This window comes from Dendropsophus ebraccatus, chromosome 2, assembly GCF_027789765.1.
Source record: "Dendropsophus ebraccatus isolate aDenEbr1 chromosome 2, aDenEbr1.pat, whole genome shotgun sequence".
NCBI classification, from domain to species: domain Eukaryota; kingdom Metazoa; phylum Chordata; class Amphibia; order Anura; family Hylidae; genus Dendropsophus; species Dendropsophus ebraccatus.
In genome coordinates this window covers 56,154,330-56,171,578 of record NC_091455.1, presented here as the reverse complement: position 1 = coordinate 56,171,578, position 17,249 = coordinate 56,154,330, and the positions used below count along the sequence as shown (strand labels likewise).

General features: G+C 41.0%; 1 protein-coding gene across 2 annotated transcripts in view; it reads left to right on the top strand.

The window, feature by feature from the left end:
- Positions 1-15,662, top strand: part of RP1 (RP1 axonemal microtubule associated) — a 313,669-nt gene extending 298,007 nt beyond the window's left edge. For both annotated transcript variants that reach the window (XM_069957582.1, XM_069957581.1), the window contains exons 59-63: positions 1,133-1,208; positions 2,861-3,155; positions 10,624-10,702; positions 13,413-13,488; positions 14,901-15,662. In XM_069957582.1, the coding sequence (XP_069813683.1) occupies positions 1,133-1,208; positions 2,861-3,155; positions 10,624-10,702; positions 13,413-13,488; positions 14,901-14,955 (581 nt within the window). In that variant the 3' untranslated portion in view covers positions 14,956-15,662. The remainder of the gene's footprint in view (positions 1-1,132; positions 1,209-2,860; positions 3,156-10,623; positions 10,703-13,412; positions 13,489-14,900) is intronic.
- Positions 15,663-17,249: the final 1,587 nt, after the last annotated feature.

Below are 17,249 nucleotides of genomic sequence, written 5' to 3'. Positions count from 1 at the left end.
ACGATAACGAGATTTACTAAGAGGCCCACCAGGAGTCTTGGGCCTGCCACACTGCAGGAGCAGAAATTTACACCTGCATTGAGGCAGGTGTAGACGTTTGCCATGATTTACACCTGCTAGCAGGAAATTATGATAAATCAGGTGTGGGAGGAGGCTAGCCCTTCTCTCTGCCATACCTTTAAAGTATATGCCAGATTTACAAACTGGTGGGTTGTGATTTTTCAATATGGCCAAAACTTGACATGGACAAAGTACAAAGATGTAACAATACTCAATGTATTGAGGGGCATAATAATCTAAGAGGGGCATCTGGGGGGGCACTATTACACTGTGGGGGAGCACACAGGAAACACCATTAACATGCTTTATAAACCACTGGGCACGTGCTTGCTGAGGCTTTATCACTTTTAACAGTCTGGGTGCCAAACTTTAAAACTTTGGGGCACACAAACATGTCTGGTCTATTCTTATTCATGACCAGTTTGTTGTTACGACTATTGAAACACATTTTACATTGACTGTACTCCACATTTATTTGCCACATTTGAGCAACAAATAAGATCATTTGCACATTGTAAAATTAAGTCAGTCTTTGTGTATTCCCCCATGGCTGTGACTAAGGATTGATTATATGAAACATGTTAGACCTGGTTAGCTGTGTCCCTTGTGATACAATAAAGAAGAATCAAGCTTTACTGCCAAGACCCCTGTTGTTGGATACATGTCTGTCTTTGTGGAGCTGCGTTCCTCAGGCTTGTGGGGCCTGTGCAGATGGGGAGCAGTGTGATGACCTATGAATGTGCCTTATCATTTTTTCTTTGTTGATTCCACTCATAGTTTGGAATAAAAATAGTGATCAAAATATGGACCAGTACTAACCAAACCCAGCCTAAAGATACAAGTTTATCCAACAGACTGTGATACATCTAGCACACATGTAGACTGTCTGAGAATAAACAGGCTAATATCTGTGCTAAAAGAACAGCAGGGGGCGCTCTAACAAGTATGTAACAAAACATCAGCAGCATCATTGAATACTTATGGGACAACTCCTTTAGAAATCAAATTCTTACGCTAGTGTTATCTATGCTGCCAAGTCAATTAAAAGATATCTGTGTTAACCTCTATTTAGATTGCAAGCTGTATATAAAAAGGATTCTCGTAAAAGAGTCTTCAAAGAAGGAGCTCTACATATTTGATGTGGACGAGTAAGTCAGATCTTTAAACATTTGTGTTAAAACTGGTTGTAACTAAGCAAAAGCTATCAATGGAGAAGACAATGGGGAGTCTCAGGTGCCACTGAGGTTAAAAGTATTTAAAGGGATGGAATTTGAATTGTCACAGTAAAATGGATACATTGTATAGGTGTTCAATACGTATAAGACAGGCTCCTCTAGTAGAATCTTATCCCTCTGAGAATGTGTATGGGGCCCCTTAACTTTATGTGGTGGACTTGGAGATCTGTATCAGAAAAACTAATTTCTGTCCACCATACACCATAGGGTTTAATTTCCTTCCTCCATCGTGACCACCTTTATCAATGAAAAACTTAAAATTATTTTGATCCTCCAAGTGAAGCCACAGTACAGGGATAAATGCCTATCATTATTATTATTATTATTATTTATTTATTTATTTATTTATTTATAAAGCGCCCTTAATTCCAGAGCCTATAGTGGTTATAATACAAGTCCGATCTACATAGTGATGTCACAGTACAGGAATAATGCACACAACATTGTTGTAATATAAGTCCACTCTGTTAGTGCAAAGATAGTACATATGGTAATGCCACAGTAAATGGATTACATGATTTTGTCACTATATTGGTTGATTTCACAGTAAAGGGATGATGCACGCAGTGACATCAAAGCTGTGGGATTATGCTCATGTGATGTCCTGGAACAGGGGTAATGGGCCTCATTTACTAACAATATGTCAATTTTAAGCCCTTATGCTGTTGTTGTGTCAGGGTTTTTTTTGCTCCAAATTCTTTGTGTCCCACGCCCTATGTAAATCTGAAAGGTTTTTCGCAGGACAATAATAAAACCTTCCAGATTTACATAGGGCATGGGACACATTAATTTAGCGTGAAAAAAAATGACACAAACAACAGCATAATGGTTTAAAATTGAATAGAAGTGGCTGTTTTTAAGAATAGAAAACCTGTAAAAAAAAAAAAGATGGTTTGCTTAGTAAATCTGTTGGCTGTGGAGGGTTTTAAAGATCACACCCATGACAAGCATACTTGGCGGGATTTTGGACAAAAATAACGGGTTTGTCGAATTTTTGGACAAATTGTGTCCCGCATCTTTAGTAAAAGTGTTGGTCCAATGAAAATGGACAAAAACTTAACAATTTGCTGTCGAGAACATTTTAGTAAATCAGTACCAATGTGCATCACGGATACACGGATAAAACCCAATATGTCACAAATAAGGGAATTTATAGTCTGGGATCAAACATGACATCACAGTACAGGAGTAATGCACCCAATGATGTCACAATATTGGGATAAGTGATATGAAAACACACTCTCATAGTTGACACCTATGAAAAGTTGCAAGGGAACATCAAATTATTGTGCAGATGTACATTAATGCATTCACATGCAGGGAGTATATAGACACATACTGTATGAGTGGACACAAAATTTATTTTTTATTACAAGTTAAATCAACCAAGTAACACTGTAGTTCTTCACCACAGTCCATAGTATTATATCATGGCAACTGTTACATTCTCAAGAAAAGACCTTAAAAGTAAAGTCTGGGAATGAGTAATTAAAATAATTGCCTTGTGTTATGTTATACTAGCTTCGTCTTACAGCCCTTCCTTCTGAATTTATTTTTGTGCTTAGGAGCTTTCTAATTGAGGGCGAAAAGCCAGAGACAAGGAAAGAAATTGTTATTTCTCAAGTTGTCCATGACCATGAAGAGGAAACTGAAGATAGGGTATTATTAACTTCCAATGATAAAGGATCTGTGGAGGAAGACCTAGTGGAATATAAGATTGTAGTATACACGGGCGATGTACGAGGAGCAGGCACCAATGCCAATGTTTACATCAGTTTGTTTTACGATAATGGGAAATCATTTGGACCTATCCAGCTAAAACGGCCAATAGAAGACATGAAACCCTTTCAAAAGGGAAAGGTAAGAGCCTACCCATTTACATCAATATGATTATGTGTTGTCCTTGTATGTGCACTATATGTATCATACAAAAGGAAGAGTTAGACTTAATATCCACCTTGAAAATAAATTAAAATTTAATAAAAATATAAAGACGAGCCTCCTCCAAATGTGATGTATTATTATATCTAAAAAGACAGCATGTCTGTCGAAGCCCATAGTTATATGATTCCAGGAAAGTATTCAGGAAATATAATGTGCCCTGACTTTGAATCCAAGGAGATTTTACTGAAGAAATAAAACCAAGAGGAATATCAAATGTAACACAGTAAAGAAGTGATTATATGTTACATAGAATAAAGAGCCAACAATAAAAGAGACATGTTGTGTCCTTCAGTTCCTCTCAAGTTAAAGGGGTAGTGCGGCTCTAAGAAATTATTCACAAAATAACACATATTACAAAGTTATACAACTTTGTAATGTATGTTATGTATGTAAATGGCCCCCTTCCCGTGTTCCCCGCCTGTGTACCCGGAAGTGTAGTGCAGTATACATACCTGATCCGTGTCGACCGACCCTGTCTGTAATCTTGTCAAAGACGTCATCTTCGGGAGGCTGGTCGACCCGCTCCTGCTGTCCCTCATGCCGGCCACCCTCTGCCACGTCATCAGCTGCTCAGCCGCGATTGGTTGAGAATAACTGTGCTCAGCCAATTGCGGCTGAGCACCGTTATGACGCGGCAGAGGGGGGCCGGCATAAGGAACGACACGGATCAGGTATGTATACTGCACTACACTTTCGGGTACACGGGCGGGTGGTGGGACATGGGGAAGGGGGCCATTCAAATACATAACATACATTACAGTTGTATAACTTTGTAATATGTGTTATTTTGTGAATAATTTCTAAGCGCCGCACTACCCCTTTAATAATAATAAGAAACCTAGAACACAGTATGTGCAACAGTTTCAAACAGTCCCACCGTCTCAGCAAACATAAAATAACTGGAAACCACAGGTTTGTTTGGAACAAGCCGAACAATAAAGGATAACAGATGCACTTATTGGCATTCACATCATTTGCATAGAGACTGTGTAGAGATACGCGTAATAAAGAAAGACAAAAGATTAGGATTAACTGAGACACGCCATTAGGGCAAATTGGATTGTGTTATTTGAGGGGAAGTAATCCATAGGAAAGATATACAGTAGCATTAAACTTGGCCAGGACTTCTTAGTAAAAGTAAAGTTTAGCTCAGAGTAACAAAAGATGCTAAGATGTTTGTCTACGGGAAGAAAGAGTTAAATGGGTATTCTGGGCAAACATAAAAAACAGGGAGGGCAGGAGTAGTGAGAACACAATAATGAAGTTATACTTACCTGTAGCAAAAAAAAGTTACATCCAGCTCAACGTGTGCTTGAAAAATTGGTAGTTGGTAGAGTATGCAGAGCAGGTGGACAATTAACCCAGACCTTGCACCGGGAAAAAGAAGTATTGAAAGAAAGGATGGGATCCACAACTCCATGTGATAAAAAATCTTAGTAACTTTATTACATATCCTTTAAAAGCGTGTCCAAATATTTTAAAAAGTGCTTTTTTAAACGTTTGTACACACTTTTAAAGGATATGTAATAAAGTTACCTAGATTTTTTATACTTACCTGTCCCTGTGCCCCTGCAGACACATCAACACTGCTCACTGTAAACCTCCGGTCTCTTGTATAGGCCAACAAAGAACACGTGGGCACCACCAAAATAAGTCTGAGTGCTAAACCAATGCATATAAATAGTCAAAATACAAAAAAGAAAAGAAAGCATATGCACAAAGAAGGTAGCACATCAAACAACAATATTTATTAGATACAATGATACATACAGAAAATACAAAAAAGTACAGGAGTATGAAACTAGGGAGACAAGCCCCAGACACTACCCTATTTTAAAATGTCAAACCTTGTTCCTGCCCCGGAACAACCAACCGGACCCTGGATCACAACACATGGGCAAAAATATCAATAATATCCATAATAAACATATATCCTATAAATAATGCAGTGTGCAAGCAAAAAATATGTGGGGGGAAAAATCATAGGTAGAAAAAGATATAAAAGAGTTCACCATGTGCAGTCCAGAAATATAGAGGGGGCAAAGTGGAAAGAGAGAACACGCCACATGTTCCGCCGTCCAACAGCTTCCTCAGGTCTTTTGTATCTCCTGGTTCCTGTGTCGTCACAACACCACAGGAACTACCCACTCAGCCAGTCAGTGACTGCAGACGTGTACCGTTTCTGAATGGCTGAGCTGGTGTTTCTGAGCAGGGTCATAAGATCGGGAGATACAAGAGACCAGCGGAGGACAACAGGACGTTTGGTGAAACCCAATATTATGCCAAGTAAAAGGGGAATAATAAACATAAATTGAACCATTTTGTGATCAAAAGAGGGTTAATAAAGTTGCATAGAGTGAATCTTTTTGGACCATTTTTTTATCAGTAATAGGTTGGTGTTCTGGTGTTCTCTTGGACTTAAAACTGATTTTCGGTAGAGAGACAGGATTATAAATAAATTATTAATGAAGGAATCCACGATTAGTGAAGGTTCAGCCTTATAGTCTAAATTTAGAGAAGAGAGTATGGAATAATCTCAGTGCTGTATGTACCTAAAGAAATCCCTGTTGCATATAGTGAAAAGATGGGAGACTTTAATCAAACTTCTCTGCCAGAAAATTATGAATTCTGATGTCTTTTTATGAGTAAGACCAAAAATATACCATAAAAAGCCTTGTATTAAAGTGTACTATTAAAGCCTTACAGGTATCTCGATGTCATTGAGTATGGGGTGATTGGCTTAGAAACTTTGAGAAGCCTTTAGCCAGTATTCATAATTGTGATATACTCATCCATCTAGGCTCCTGCAGCAGGGCTCCCGCTGCAGTGCTGAGCCTCAGTGCAGGTTTCCATGGCCACAAGACTGTCTGTGAGAGGGGCTGCTCAGCCAACCAGGCAAAGCATTGAGGGCTCCTGCTAGGTGTCCGATACCAGTGTTTAGTGGGTTGTTTAAATCAGGCATCTGCTCTTGATTGATGACAGTAATTTTTGTGCCTGGCTGTATATTCTGCATGCCTTTTAATGGATCTTGAACTTCTGACCTTGGAGTGTGTACCTGGTTAATCTTGTCCTATTATTCTGTTATTATAGGACCTCTTGGCTGACTGAACCTCTTAATGCTCAGTCTGGTGATTTTGCATTTACTTGACCTCATGGCTTTATGACCTCTAGACCAGTGATTACAAACCTTTTAGAGACTGAGGGGGAGATTTATCAAACTGGTCTAAAGTAGAACTGGCTCAGTTGCCCCTAGCAACCAATCTGATTCCACCTTTCATTCCTCACAGACTCTTTGAAAAATAAAAGAGACTGAGACAGTTTCACCTTACACCATGTTTGATAAATCTCCCCAAGTGTCCAGACTGCAACCCAAAATCCGCTAATTTATTGCAAAGTGCCAACATAGCAATTTAAAGGGAACCTGTCACTGGGGACGTGCGCACAGAGCCCGCCCAAACCCCAGCTGCAGCCCCCAGATACTTACCCTTTCCGGCGAGTCCCACTCTTGGAGCCGGTCCCGGGACGAAGATATCAGCACCCGAAGCCGTGCAAGCACTGTATGCAATGGAGCCGTCAATCTCTATGGGCATCAGACTCATCTCGGGCGCTGATATCTTTGTCCCGGGACCGGCTCCAGGAGCGGGACTCCCCGAAAAGGGTAAGTATCCGGTGGCTGCATCAGGGGGTAGGGCGGGCTCTTTGAACGCATCCGCAGTGACAGGTTCCCTTTAGCTTTAAGGCCATGTTCACACTACGTAAAAGTATGCCCGTTGTTGAAATCGGCAACAACGGCCATACTTTATGCGCCTGTGAACACTGCCTCTACTTCAATGGGATCCCGGCCGGAGCGTATACAAAACGTATACGCTCCGGCCGGGATCCCGTGCGGCGCCTCAAATAATTGACATGTCAGTTTTCTGCGGCTGCAATTCAGTGAATTGCGGCCATAGAACCCCATGTCAGTTCACACAATAATGCGATCGGCTCCCGCATCAGAACACTGCAGCCGGAAAGATCATCCAGCTTGTATTACAGTACCGACCGGGATGATCCGGGCAGAGACCGGCCACTCCGTGACCCGGCCTGAGTGTGAACAGAGTGTGAACATAGCCTAATACTGTACTGCTCTATCTACAGCTGTGTACTGCACGGCCCCGGGACATACGTGGTGATGATAGTTACAGAATCACCACTTACATACATCCTTAAGGCCCTATTGCACAAAATGATTATAGCGCCGGCAGAAAGCATGGAACGAGGAGCAAGCAAGCAAGCGCTGACCTGACAGGTTGGTGCTCGCTTGCTCCCGCTGATTGCCCCGTGTAATATGGGCTTCAGGCTCTGCCGCTTTGTTTAGACCCACAGCTGGAGCACTCCTATTCTCCTGGTTTCTGTGTCCTGACCACCAACCGTATTCCTAAGCTTGCTCCTTGGCATTGTTTACTGGACTCCTGACCCTTCTGCTTTACTCCTTTATCGCCACATTCTTAACTCTATTTTGGATAGACATGACCTCCTGTTGTGAACCGGCTTGACCTCTGGTATTGTACTTGGACCTTATCCTGTTCTGACTCTACCCTCTGGTTCTGACCCCTTGCTTGTCTCTGGTTTGTGTACTTGAATTAACATTTTGGCTTGACAAAACTGATCGGAACTGACCTAGACTGTTGACTACACTGTTCCATGACTGCTTTGGCCATTTAGTCAGTGTAGAGTTGGGAGTCACCTTTTTGGAAGAATTATCTAAATAAGCATGAACAGTGGTCCAGGTTCAGTGCAGGGTTCACTGTTCTCCCAAAGATCAAACAACCAACCAATTGCAACCCACTGAACAGGCCTTACACAACAAAGAGGATCATTTTAGTCCCGTTTTAGATAGAGAATAAATGTTCCATGTTTTCACACTGCAGTATTTTGGTCGGTATTAGTAAGCCAAAACCAGGAGTGGAAGAAACACAAAGAACAATTATAATGGAAAGATCACATTGCATAGTTTAGATCCACTCCTAGTTTTTAGCTTAGAAACACCAGAAATACCAAAGCAGTGTAAAAAGCAGGATACAAACAGATCTCTTACTCCGACCAGATCTGTTTTGTCACATCATCCTGATTTTACAAGCACAGACTGTGTAGATGCAGACAACATATTTTGGCTGGGATTTCCAGAGACTGTACTCTCTAATTAGATTCTATTATTCCGAGTGGTGATAACAAACACATGAAGTTTAATAGAGAAATCACACATGCAGCGAGTCCATTTGCATTTTGTTACTTTTTCCCCCATTCCATATATTTTGCCTTTATAGTTCTCAGTTGGTAAAATCTATGATTAATTTTATTTGCCCAATAAAAGCACTTAATCCCTCTCGACAATTACTTCTGCTGGCATACATTAGGCAATTCAAGACGGAATCAATGTGATTGTATGAGGACAATCATTGACGTTTGCCACTTGCCGTTGTGTGTTTTGTTCTCATTGACACATTTTCATGGAATAATTTTTGTTCATGGAAATCATAGAAAATTTCTTCACATCTGAACCTACCCTAATTTCAAAATGGTAATCCTGCATAGTCATCTGTAAAAACAATCAGCATATACCATGAGAAGATTCGTGATATACAACCATATTGGAACGGGGGAAGCTATTAATAACAGAACATGTTGTCAATCTCCTTATTTCTTGGAAGACAGTCTATCAATCACTGGGCGTGACATGTTTTACACTCCGTTGAATAGCATAGAAGGCATATTGAAATAAATGGCCTGTTGGAAGTACTTGGTACGACATGCACTGTCTAGCACAATATGGTGTTTGCTCAAGTCATATTAATTTGTTCCATTGTAACTAGAAGTCATATCTCTATTTAAAACCAGTAATAATGAGTAGAAAAAAGTAAGTAGATAAATAATGGAGGTAAAGCATGCCCTTACATATAAAAGTAAAAAAAATAATACATTATTAGATTACAATAAATGCTGAGGACAGGAATTTGTTCTATATACTTTACAAAATATAGTGTGGAGTAGTGATAAGATGGAGACGTCATGTTTAAAGGGGCAGCTTATTCTTGGGTGGCTTTGCCGTGACCAGAGGCCCAATGGGCATGTCTGAGAGGATTGGAGTAGTAGTCCTTAGTGGTCACAGTACAGTTCTCAGTGGCTTGTGTGGTCTCACCAGTCCTCCCCCAGTCCTCTAGACTGACATAGTAGAAAGGGGGTTACACCAAATATGATGTTTCCCTGGGGCACACACTGTGCAGGGTCTGTGCTAATAGCTTTTAGGGTGCCTGTGATGGTTACATGCAGAGATGAGGCCAGACACAGTAGTGAAGGTAAACAGGGTCATAGTTCTTTTACTTGAAAACCAAAATGTCTATTTAAAAAGCAATTGAAAAAACTAGTCAACAGGCAAGCTTGTAGCTGGGTAACCAGCAATGATAGTGTCCCAAGGCTACCTGATGCTAGTCCAATTTATCCTAGCCTTTGATTATGCCTCTAGTCCTTAGTCTTTTTCCATGATCAAGGCAAATCCTGACTGAGACTGATAAACAAAAAAAACTACAGTGCCCATCCAGTCAACTTTTTTTAGATCCTCTGGATCCCAGCAAGAAGGTTACGTTTAAGGGGTCAGTCACACGAATCATGGGGTCAGGAATTACACATTCCCATTCATAACACATCTTCCATGCACAGACCATAATCACATAAAATGTGAATGCCCCCTAAGGGTAGGTTTACATCTTGTTTTCTGATTGATGTTTGGTTGTACATCAGAAACTTGTCAACGCATAGCCTGGTGGTTGCCAACAGTCCCATTGACTTAAATGGACAAAACATAGTGATATTTAGTGGTCAGATTCAGTGTATCAAAGGCCCTGAGCTTTTCACAAAGTTTGGGCCCCCACCTTATACTGGAGGTGCACACTGGCTAGATAAGTGCAAGAAATAACCCCTTTGGGCCCCCTTCCCCTAAAACCAAAGTAAGGATGACTAGCAGCAAAAAAAAAATATGTCCATTTTGGGCAGCCATAGGAGCCAAGCACTCTGAGCGGCCACCTAAAATGGACATATTATAATCCACCACTAGTGGTGGTAGCTACTTTATTTTTAGATTTCTGCTCTACAATCGTTTGGACAGTGTCACCTAGCCGAGGCTTCATGACAGTGTCACCTAGGCGGGGCTTCATGACTGCTGGGACCAACTACCATGAAGCCCCACCTTGTTGATACTGTTAATAGAATAAATGAAGTGAGAGAAAGGAGGTAACAGTATCAATTTAAAGATGTTTATAAATTACATTGTAAATCTAAAATGATGTCCTCAGTTATGAATTAGGGCTTGTGCTTTGCATATGTTACAATGTTCGTTTTCTATTATTAGGTTGATACATTTATAATCACAACAAAGATTCTGGGCACAATCTCACATATTGAAGTAAGCCATGATGGAAAAGGACTGGGTAAGTTTCTGTTATGTTGTGATTCATTTACAGAATGCTGCTGTGAAATGTGTGACCATTTATATTACCACCTCCATGTGTACGTGTATGGGGACTTTAAGTTTGCTGTTGTTAAAGTGGCTGTATAAACAATACATGACCACACTAAGAAATTTCTGGGTTCCTGGTTACTCCTCAATGTAAACCAGCAGTCAAGTATGTAGTTCTGCCTTAGGGTATGTGCACACTTAGGAAATTTGACAGAAAATCCATTGTGGAATCCGCCGCTCACACCAGCCCGCGGAGTGCGGCGGGCACACATGTCTCTGCCCGTGTCATAGACTCCATTCTATGCATGGGCAGAACATGTTCATTCTTTTATACAATGTGAGGCCATGTTCACACAATGTAAGTTCCGCAGTAATCATGGTCGTTGTTGCAACAGCCATGATTAGTATGGAACTTATGTTGTGCTGAAGGCTGGGGGAATCCCGGCCAAAGTGTATACACATGGTATACACTCCGTCCGGGATCCCTAGTGGCGCCACGAGAAACTGACATGCCAGTTTTCTACGGCGCTAAAGATCATCCTGCCGGTACTGCAGTACCGGCCGGGATGATCTTTTCTGAGACAGGCCGTTCCGTGACCTGGCCGGGTCATGGAATGGCCGGTCTCTTACAGCGTCTGAATAGCCTGAGGCTGGGTTCACACACAGTATTTTTGCTCAGTATTTTGGTCCTAATTAGGGATGGTCCGAACTTGCCGAGCGTTGCCGAGATTCCCGCTGTCTGCCTGCTGCGTGAAGCGGGCAGATACAGCGGGAGGAACGCCTGGAAAACTGGGATACAGCCTATGGCTATGGCTGTTTCCCAGTTTTCCAGGCGGTCCTCCCGCTGGATCCACCCTCTGCACAAAGCGGGAAGACAGCGGGAATCATTATCAAGGGTTCGGGTTCGTACGAACCGAACTCGGTTCGGACCATCCCTAATCCTAATATTGCAACCAAAACCAGGAGTGGATTGAAAACCAGGAGTTGATTGAAAGGCTATGTTCACACACTGTTGAAATTTAGTGGATGGCCGTCATTTAATGGCAAATAATTGACATTTTAAAACATCGGCCTTTGATATGAAATAACGGCCACTATTTGTCATAAAAAGACGGCCATCCACTAAAGTTTAACAGTGTGTGAACATAGCCTTTCTGTGTTTTCAATCCACTTCTTGTTTTGGTTGCAAAATACTGACCAAAATAATGAGCAAAAATACTGTGTGTGAACATAGCCTGAATGAGTAAATACAGATTGGCAGAGATATAAAATCCTCAGAAAAGTATTCCATCAATGGCAGAATAACCTGATGTGAACTCATCTTCTGCCAAAAAAAGGAAAGAATCCATTGTAACTTCCTACATTATTGATGTTCAGTGTCACAAAAGGTGAACTGGGTGAACTGCACATACAGTACAAAGAACGCAGCGAGCGCAGGACAAATGGGGGAACCGAGAAGGGAAATCATTTTCCTAATAAGCTTTAAGGTAGAGATCCCTCTAGCACAGCCAGTTATAAGCAGCCAAGCGAGCCATGCTATTTACTGGGACAGAAAATAACCTGAAATCAAACAAAGCTTTGTAGGAAATAATTGAGAACCTGTTAAATCCGCCCAGAACTTAGTAACATTGCATAGAAATATCCAACGTAAAAACTAGGAAAAAGTGCACTTACCCACAGTTGGTTATTTTGGATAGTGTTTATATTCTTTGTATTCACAGACAGGAAAGCCTATGTGCAGTTGATTTATTAAAATTCTTTTAAAATATTTACAGACTCACAATCACTAATTGAAAATCTAAAGTCAGATGTTTCAATACAAATGGATTACAGCCATCACTATACCGTACATACAAGGTTTAAATGGGTTTTCCACTCAAACATAACTTTTGATTTGTTGCTGCCCATGGTGAGACTAACAGTTCCTTCCATCCTTGTTATTATCTATGCAGTCTCCTTCCCCCAGTTCTCAGCTGCTGCTTTCTGCTGAAGACACAAAAAAATGCGTATGAGCTTTTCTCTCTATCTCCCCTTCCTCCTTTCTGAGTGATATACCCAAGCTCCTGGCAGGATTTATCTGAAACTTTGTAGCTTCTTTGTAATGCTGTGTGGGTAAATGTGGGGTCAAGTTGCTGATGAACTCATTGTGATTCATCCTCCCAGCATTACAAAGTAGCAGAGCTTTTGCATCAGCCATCTCAGAAAGAAGTGAAAGGGCAGGAGGGGGAGGTGGAGAGAAAAGCTTACACACAGATTTTTATGACTTCAGCAGAAAGCAGCAGCTCAGAACTGGGAGAAGGAGACTAAATAGATAATAACAAATATGGAAGGAATTGTTAGTCTCATCATGGGCAGCAACATATCAAAAGTTATGTTTCAGTGCAATACCCCTTTAAGTACAGAAAGACAGTGAACATTTATAAAAACTAGTGCAAAAAAAGGCGATGAGTTGCCCAGCCAATAAGGTTGCAGCTGTTCTGGCAAGTCTCCTGCATTGCTAAATACTATAAGTTGACATCCTACTAGTAGGAAGTGCAAATGGCAGAAATCTGTCAGGAAATTTGCCTGTCTCCTCTCCTTAGCATAGCCCTATATAGCCACAAAGTGTTACATGTTACTCCTGTAAAGTATGTTAATCCTATATGATAATATAATAATATAGATTCCATTCTGATGAGCAGGTAATGGATGGTTCCTGGAAAAGGTGGAGATTGTTACAGAAACTACAGAAGAAACATTGCTTTTCTCCTGCAACAGGTACATGTAATATAAACCCTTTCTTGAGGTGTACTTTTTTTTTTTGCTTTCTCAGGCCGGGTTCACACAATGTAAGACACCGGCCGTTCTGTGTCACGGCCGGCCGGTCATAGAACGGCTGGTATGAACGATTTCATCCTAAACTTCATTTCTTTTAAATTGTAATGTGGGCACATACGGGTGTGCCCGCATTCCAATTCACCATAGAACACAATGTAAAGTGTGGCCAGAGCCGTACTTTACATTGTCTACACTCTACACATTGTCTTGTGTGGCTGCTATCCAATGAATAGCGGCCACACGAAACTGACATGCCATTTTTTTTTTTGACGCCCGAAAGGAATTCTGGCCGGAGAGTATACTATGTGTATACACTCCGGCCGCAAATTCCATAAACTTCAATTCAATGTGTATTTTCAATTTGCCTAAAGCCTAAATGGCTCTCTATTCCTTAAGAAGTCACTTTTATTATACACAGTTTGGCCCATAGTACTGTATACTAGCTGGGGTTCTGCTCCAGAGTTTGTATAGGGGACTCAAAGTCAAGTAATATTATATACACCCAGTATAGACACGCATTTATTTACCAACAAAACACAGTAATCACTGAACTCAAGGAGAACAGTGAAAAAAAACCCAATGAAGTACTCAATCAAGAGTCTCCACTGATGCCCCCAAAAATGTAAATATGCAAAACAAGAGTCCGTGGATAGCCAGATATCTCTAGCCTGTTGCCACAGGGTGCCTCCATGATGGGGAGAGCACCACACCACCCTGATAAATAGCCCCTTACGGCCCACTCGGTTGCGAGTATTGGAACACAAACAGGGAAATACCAGGGTGGCCCCTTATTGTCAATGTCTAACTCAAGGTACGAGTATTGCGATCATTACAAGGGCTTGCCAAGACAGGCCTCCATCCACAGACAGCTGTTTCGGGGTATTTGCCCCTCGTCAGTGTGGAGTTGGACTCTGGCTAGTTGGGGCGATAACAAATCGACCAACAAAACACAGTAATCACTGAACTCAAGGAGAACGGTGAAAAAAACTCCAATGAAGTACTCAATCAAGAGTCTCCACTGATGCCCCCAAAAATGTAAATATGCAAAACAAGTGTCCGTGGAGTCTCGGTTGCAGGTCTCAAAACACGGGAGTCTCAAAAAACGTGTTTTGGGACTCGCAACCGAGACTCCACGGACTCTTGTTTTGCACACATTTATTTAGTCTACCATTTTGCCATGAACTTGTGTATTGGTTAACTGTATTATTTAGAATTTTGTGACTAAAAAGGTCATATATTACATGGTTGGCTTTATTCCATCTCCTGAAATTCAGTCTAATAACTTAAAAAATGGTACATTAAAAATTCCAGTGTTATCATGCTTCTACATGACCCTGTCTTCTTAATTTTAGGTGGCTGGCAGAAGATGAAGACAATGGACGCACAACCGTACAGCTTTACCTATAACTCTAGGATTTATCAAATGACTGCTTCATTTATTTCTACCAGCATCCATCCAATAATCTCCTTCTCATCATACATTATTTGGACTGAAGGCTTTGGGTGGAAATATATTACATTAGGCAATCTCATTTCTGTCTTTTTACCATTCTTTGTACTCATATATTTGACTTTAAATCAATTGTGCTTAAATCTTGTAATGAATCATGTTAGTTTAGCTGGCTGCCGCTATATTTCTAATTATCGCATAGACCATACCTGTAGTACAGAACATGTATATCTCAGACAACCCAGTAAGATGACGTGGTCAGGAGAACATACACAATCATACCTGTCATGATGTAGTCTTCTGCCACCTGTAGCTTGGGTAACTATGGATATGGCCACAGAACCGACCCGACATGGTCATATCCATAGTTACCCAAACTTTTGGCGGCAGGGGCAAATGCACACCGATCAGGTAAGGAGATATCATGACAGGCACCCTTAAAATGCCATCTATACAAACAAAATGATATCGATATGCATATGCATTATCTACAATATGTGTCATTTTGTATACTATAGATTGGTGCAACCAATAATAAAAGCCTTCATTAGAACTCCTAAGTAATTTGCTTTATAAGGAAAAATAACCATACCACATATTAATCTTAGTACAATGTAATAGAATGTATGACTACTCAGAATTTTATAAAATGTTAGCATAAGAGTGCTTTTTCCATCTTTACTTCCATTTAGCAAAATAAATTTCCTTTAAATAGTTATTTTAATGGTTATAGTCTTATACATTGAAAAACCTTGTAATATATCTTATTAGAGAAAATGCCTTTTTTCTTTACTTGCCAGACTCCTTATCTTATCTATCTGCTGTTTAATGTGATTATTCACATAAAAAAAATGCTACAATTCCTATGGACATGGACCAGTTCACTGAGGGATCAAATTACATGCCGCTAATAGATATCTATGGAGATGAATAGTGGAGTTAGCTGCTGAAGGAAGACTAAAGGTGCCTTTGCACAGAGAGATTTATCTGACAGATTTTTGAAGCCAAAGCCAGGAATGGATTTGAAAAGAGGAGAAAACTCAGTCTTTCCTTTATGACCTGTTCCCTGTTTATAGTCTGTTCCATGGTTTGGTTTTCAAAATCTCTCAGATAAATCTCTTTGTGTAAAGGCACCCATAGGAAGGGAGAGATACAGCTGAAAGCTCTAGTAAGTGTTATATATATATATATATACTGTGTATATATATATATATATATATATATATATATATATATATATATATTATATATATTATATATATATATATATACACATACACACACAAAAACGCAAAGGAGACAGCACATCCAGCAGAAAACCTTGGGGTTTTATTCACACATCAGTGCACTGGTGTGTGAATAAAACCCCAAGGTTTTCTGCTGGATGTGCTGTCTCCTTTGCCTTTTTTGGATACTTGAAGCCAGCCTGGTCCGGTTTGGTGAGGCGTGCACCCACACTCAATGTTTATGTGAACTGTGCTGCTGAGAGACTGTGTTTTTGACTATATATATTGTAGGGATCTTCCCGGGGGATGGTGTGTTTGGACACAGTTCACAGCAGACTTGGACTTGTAAAACAACAGCTTGGCGTTTATTTTCAGCATAAACAGTCCGTAACAGAAATATAGCAACACTGTGCTTTAAGAACAAAACAAAAAGGTCTTGCCCGTCTGGGCGCTAACTAACAACGCAGGTTACCTCTCTGGCACTTCAGTGGTCAGTATTGCGGGGTGTGAACAGGCCCCAGCAGCGGCTGTCTTCCCAGCTCTCACCAAACAGCATGCAGGCTGTTCACTCCTGGCTGAGAGAGAGAGACCTGTATACTGAGCCCACCTTTTGCCTTCTCAGGCTGATTGGGATCAGAGCTCACCTGATCCCAAAACCCACACTGGATCGAGGGGGAGGGAATGGCAAGTCCCACTACCAAAACCTACCTGCCATTCCATGTAAGTCCAGGCCCGGCAATAATAAATAATAGCTCAGCAGCATAACACTGCTGAGCACAGATGCCTCCTGGACTCACCATCTCACACTATGTATCAACCTGGGTGAGATGTACATCCCCTCGAGCACTTTACCAGTGACATGTCCACATATCCCCCCCCTCTTCTTCAGACCGGAGGGCTGAGCATTTTGTCCCCACAGACAGTGTACCCTAGATAGGGCGTCAGCATTTGCCTGTAATTTCCCTGGCCGGTGTTCCACCATGAAATTAAAGTTTTGGAGGGAAAGAAACCACCTAGTCACCCTC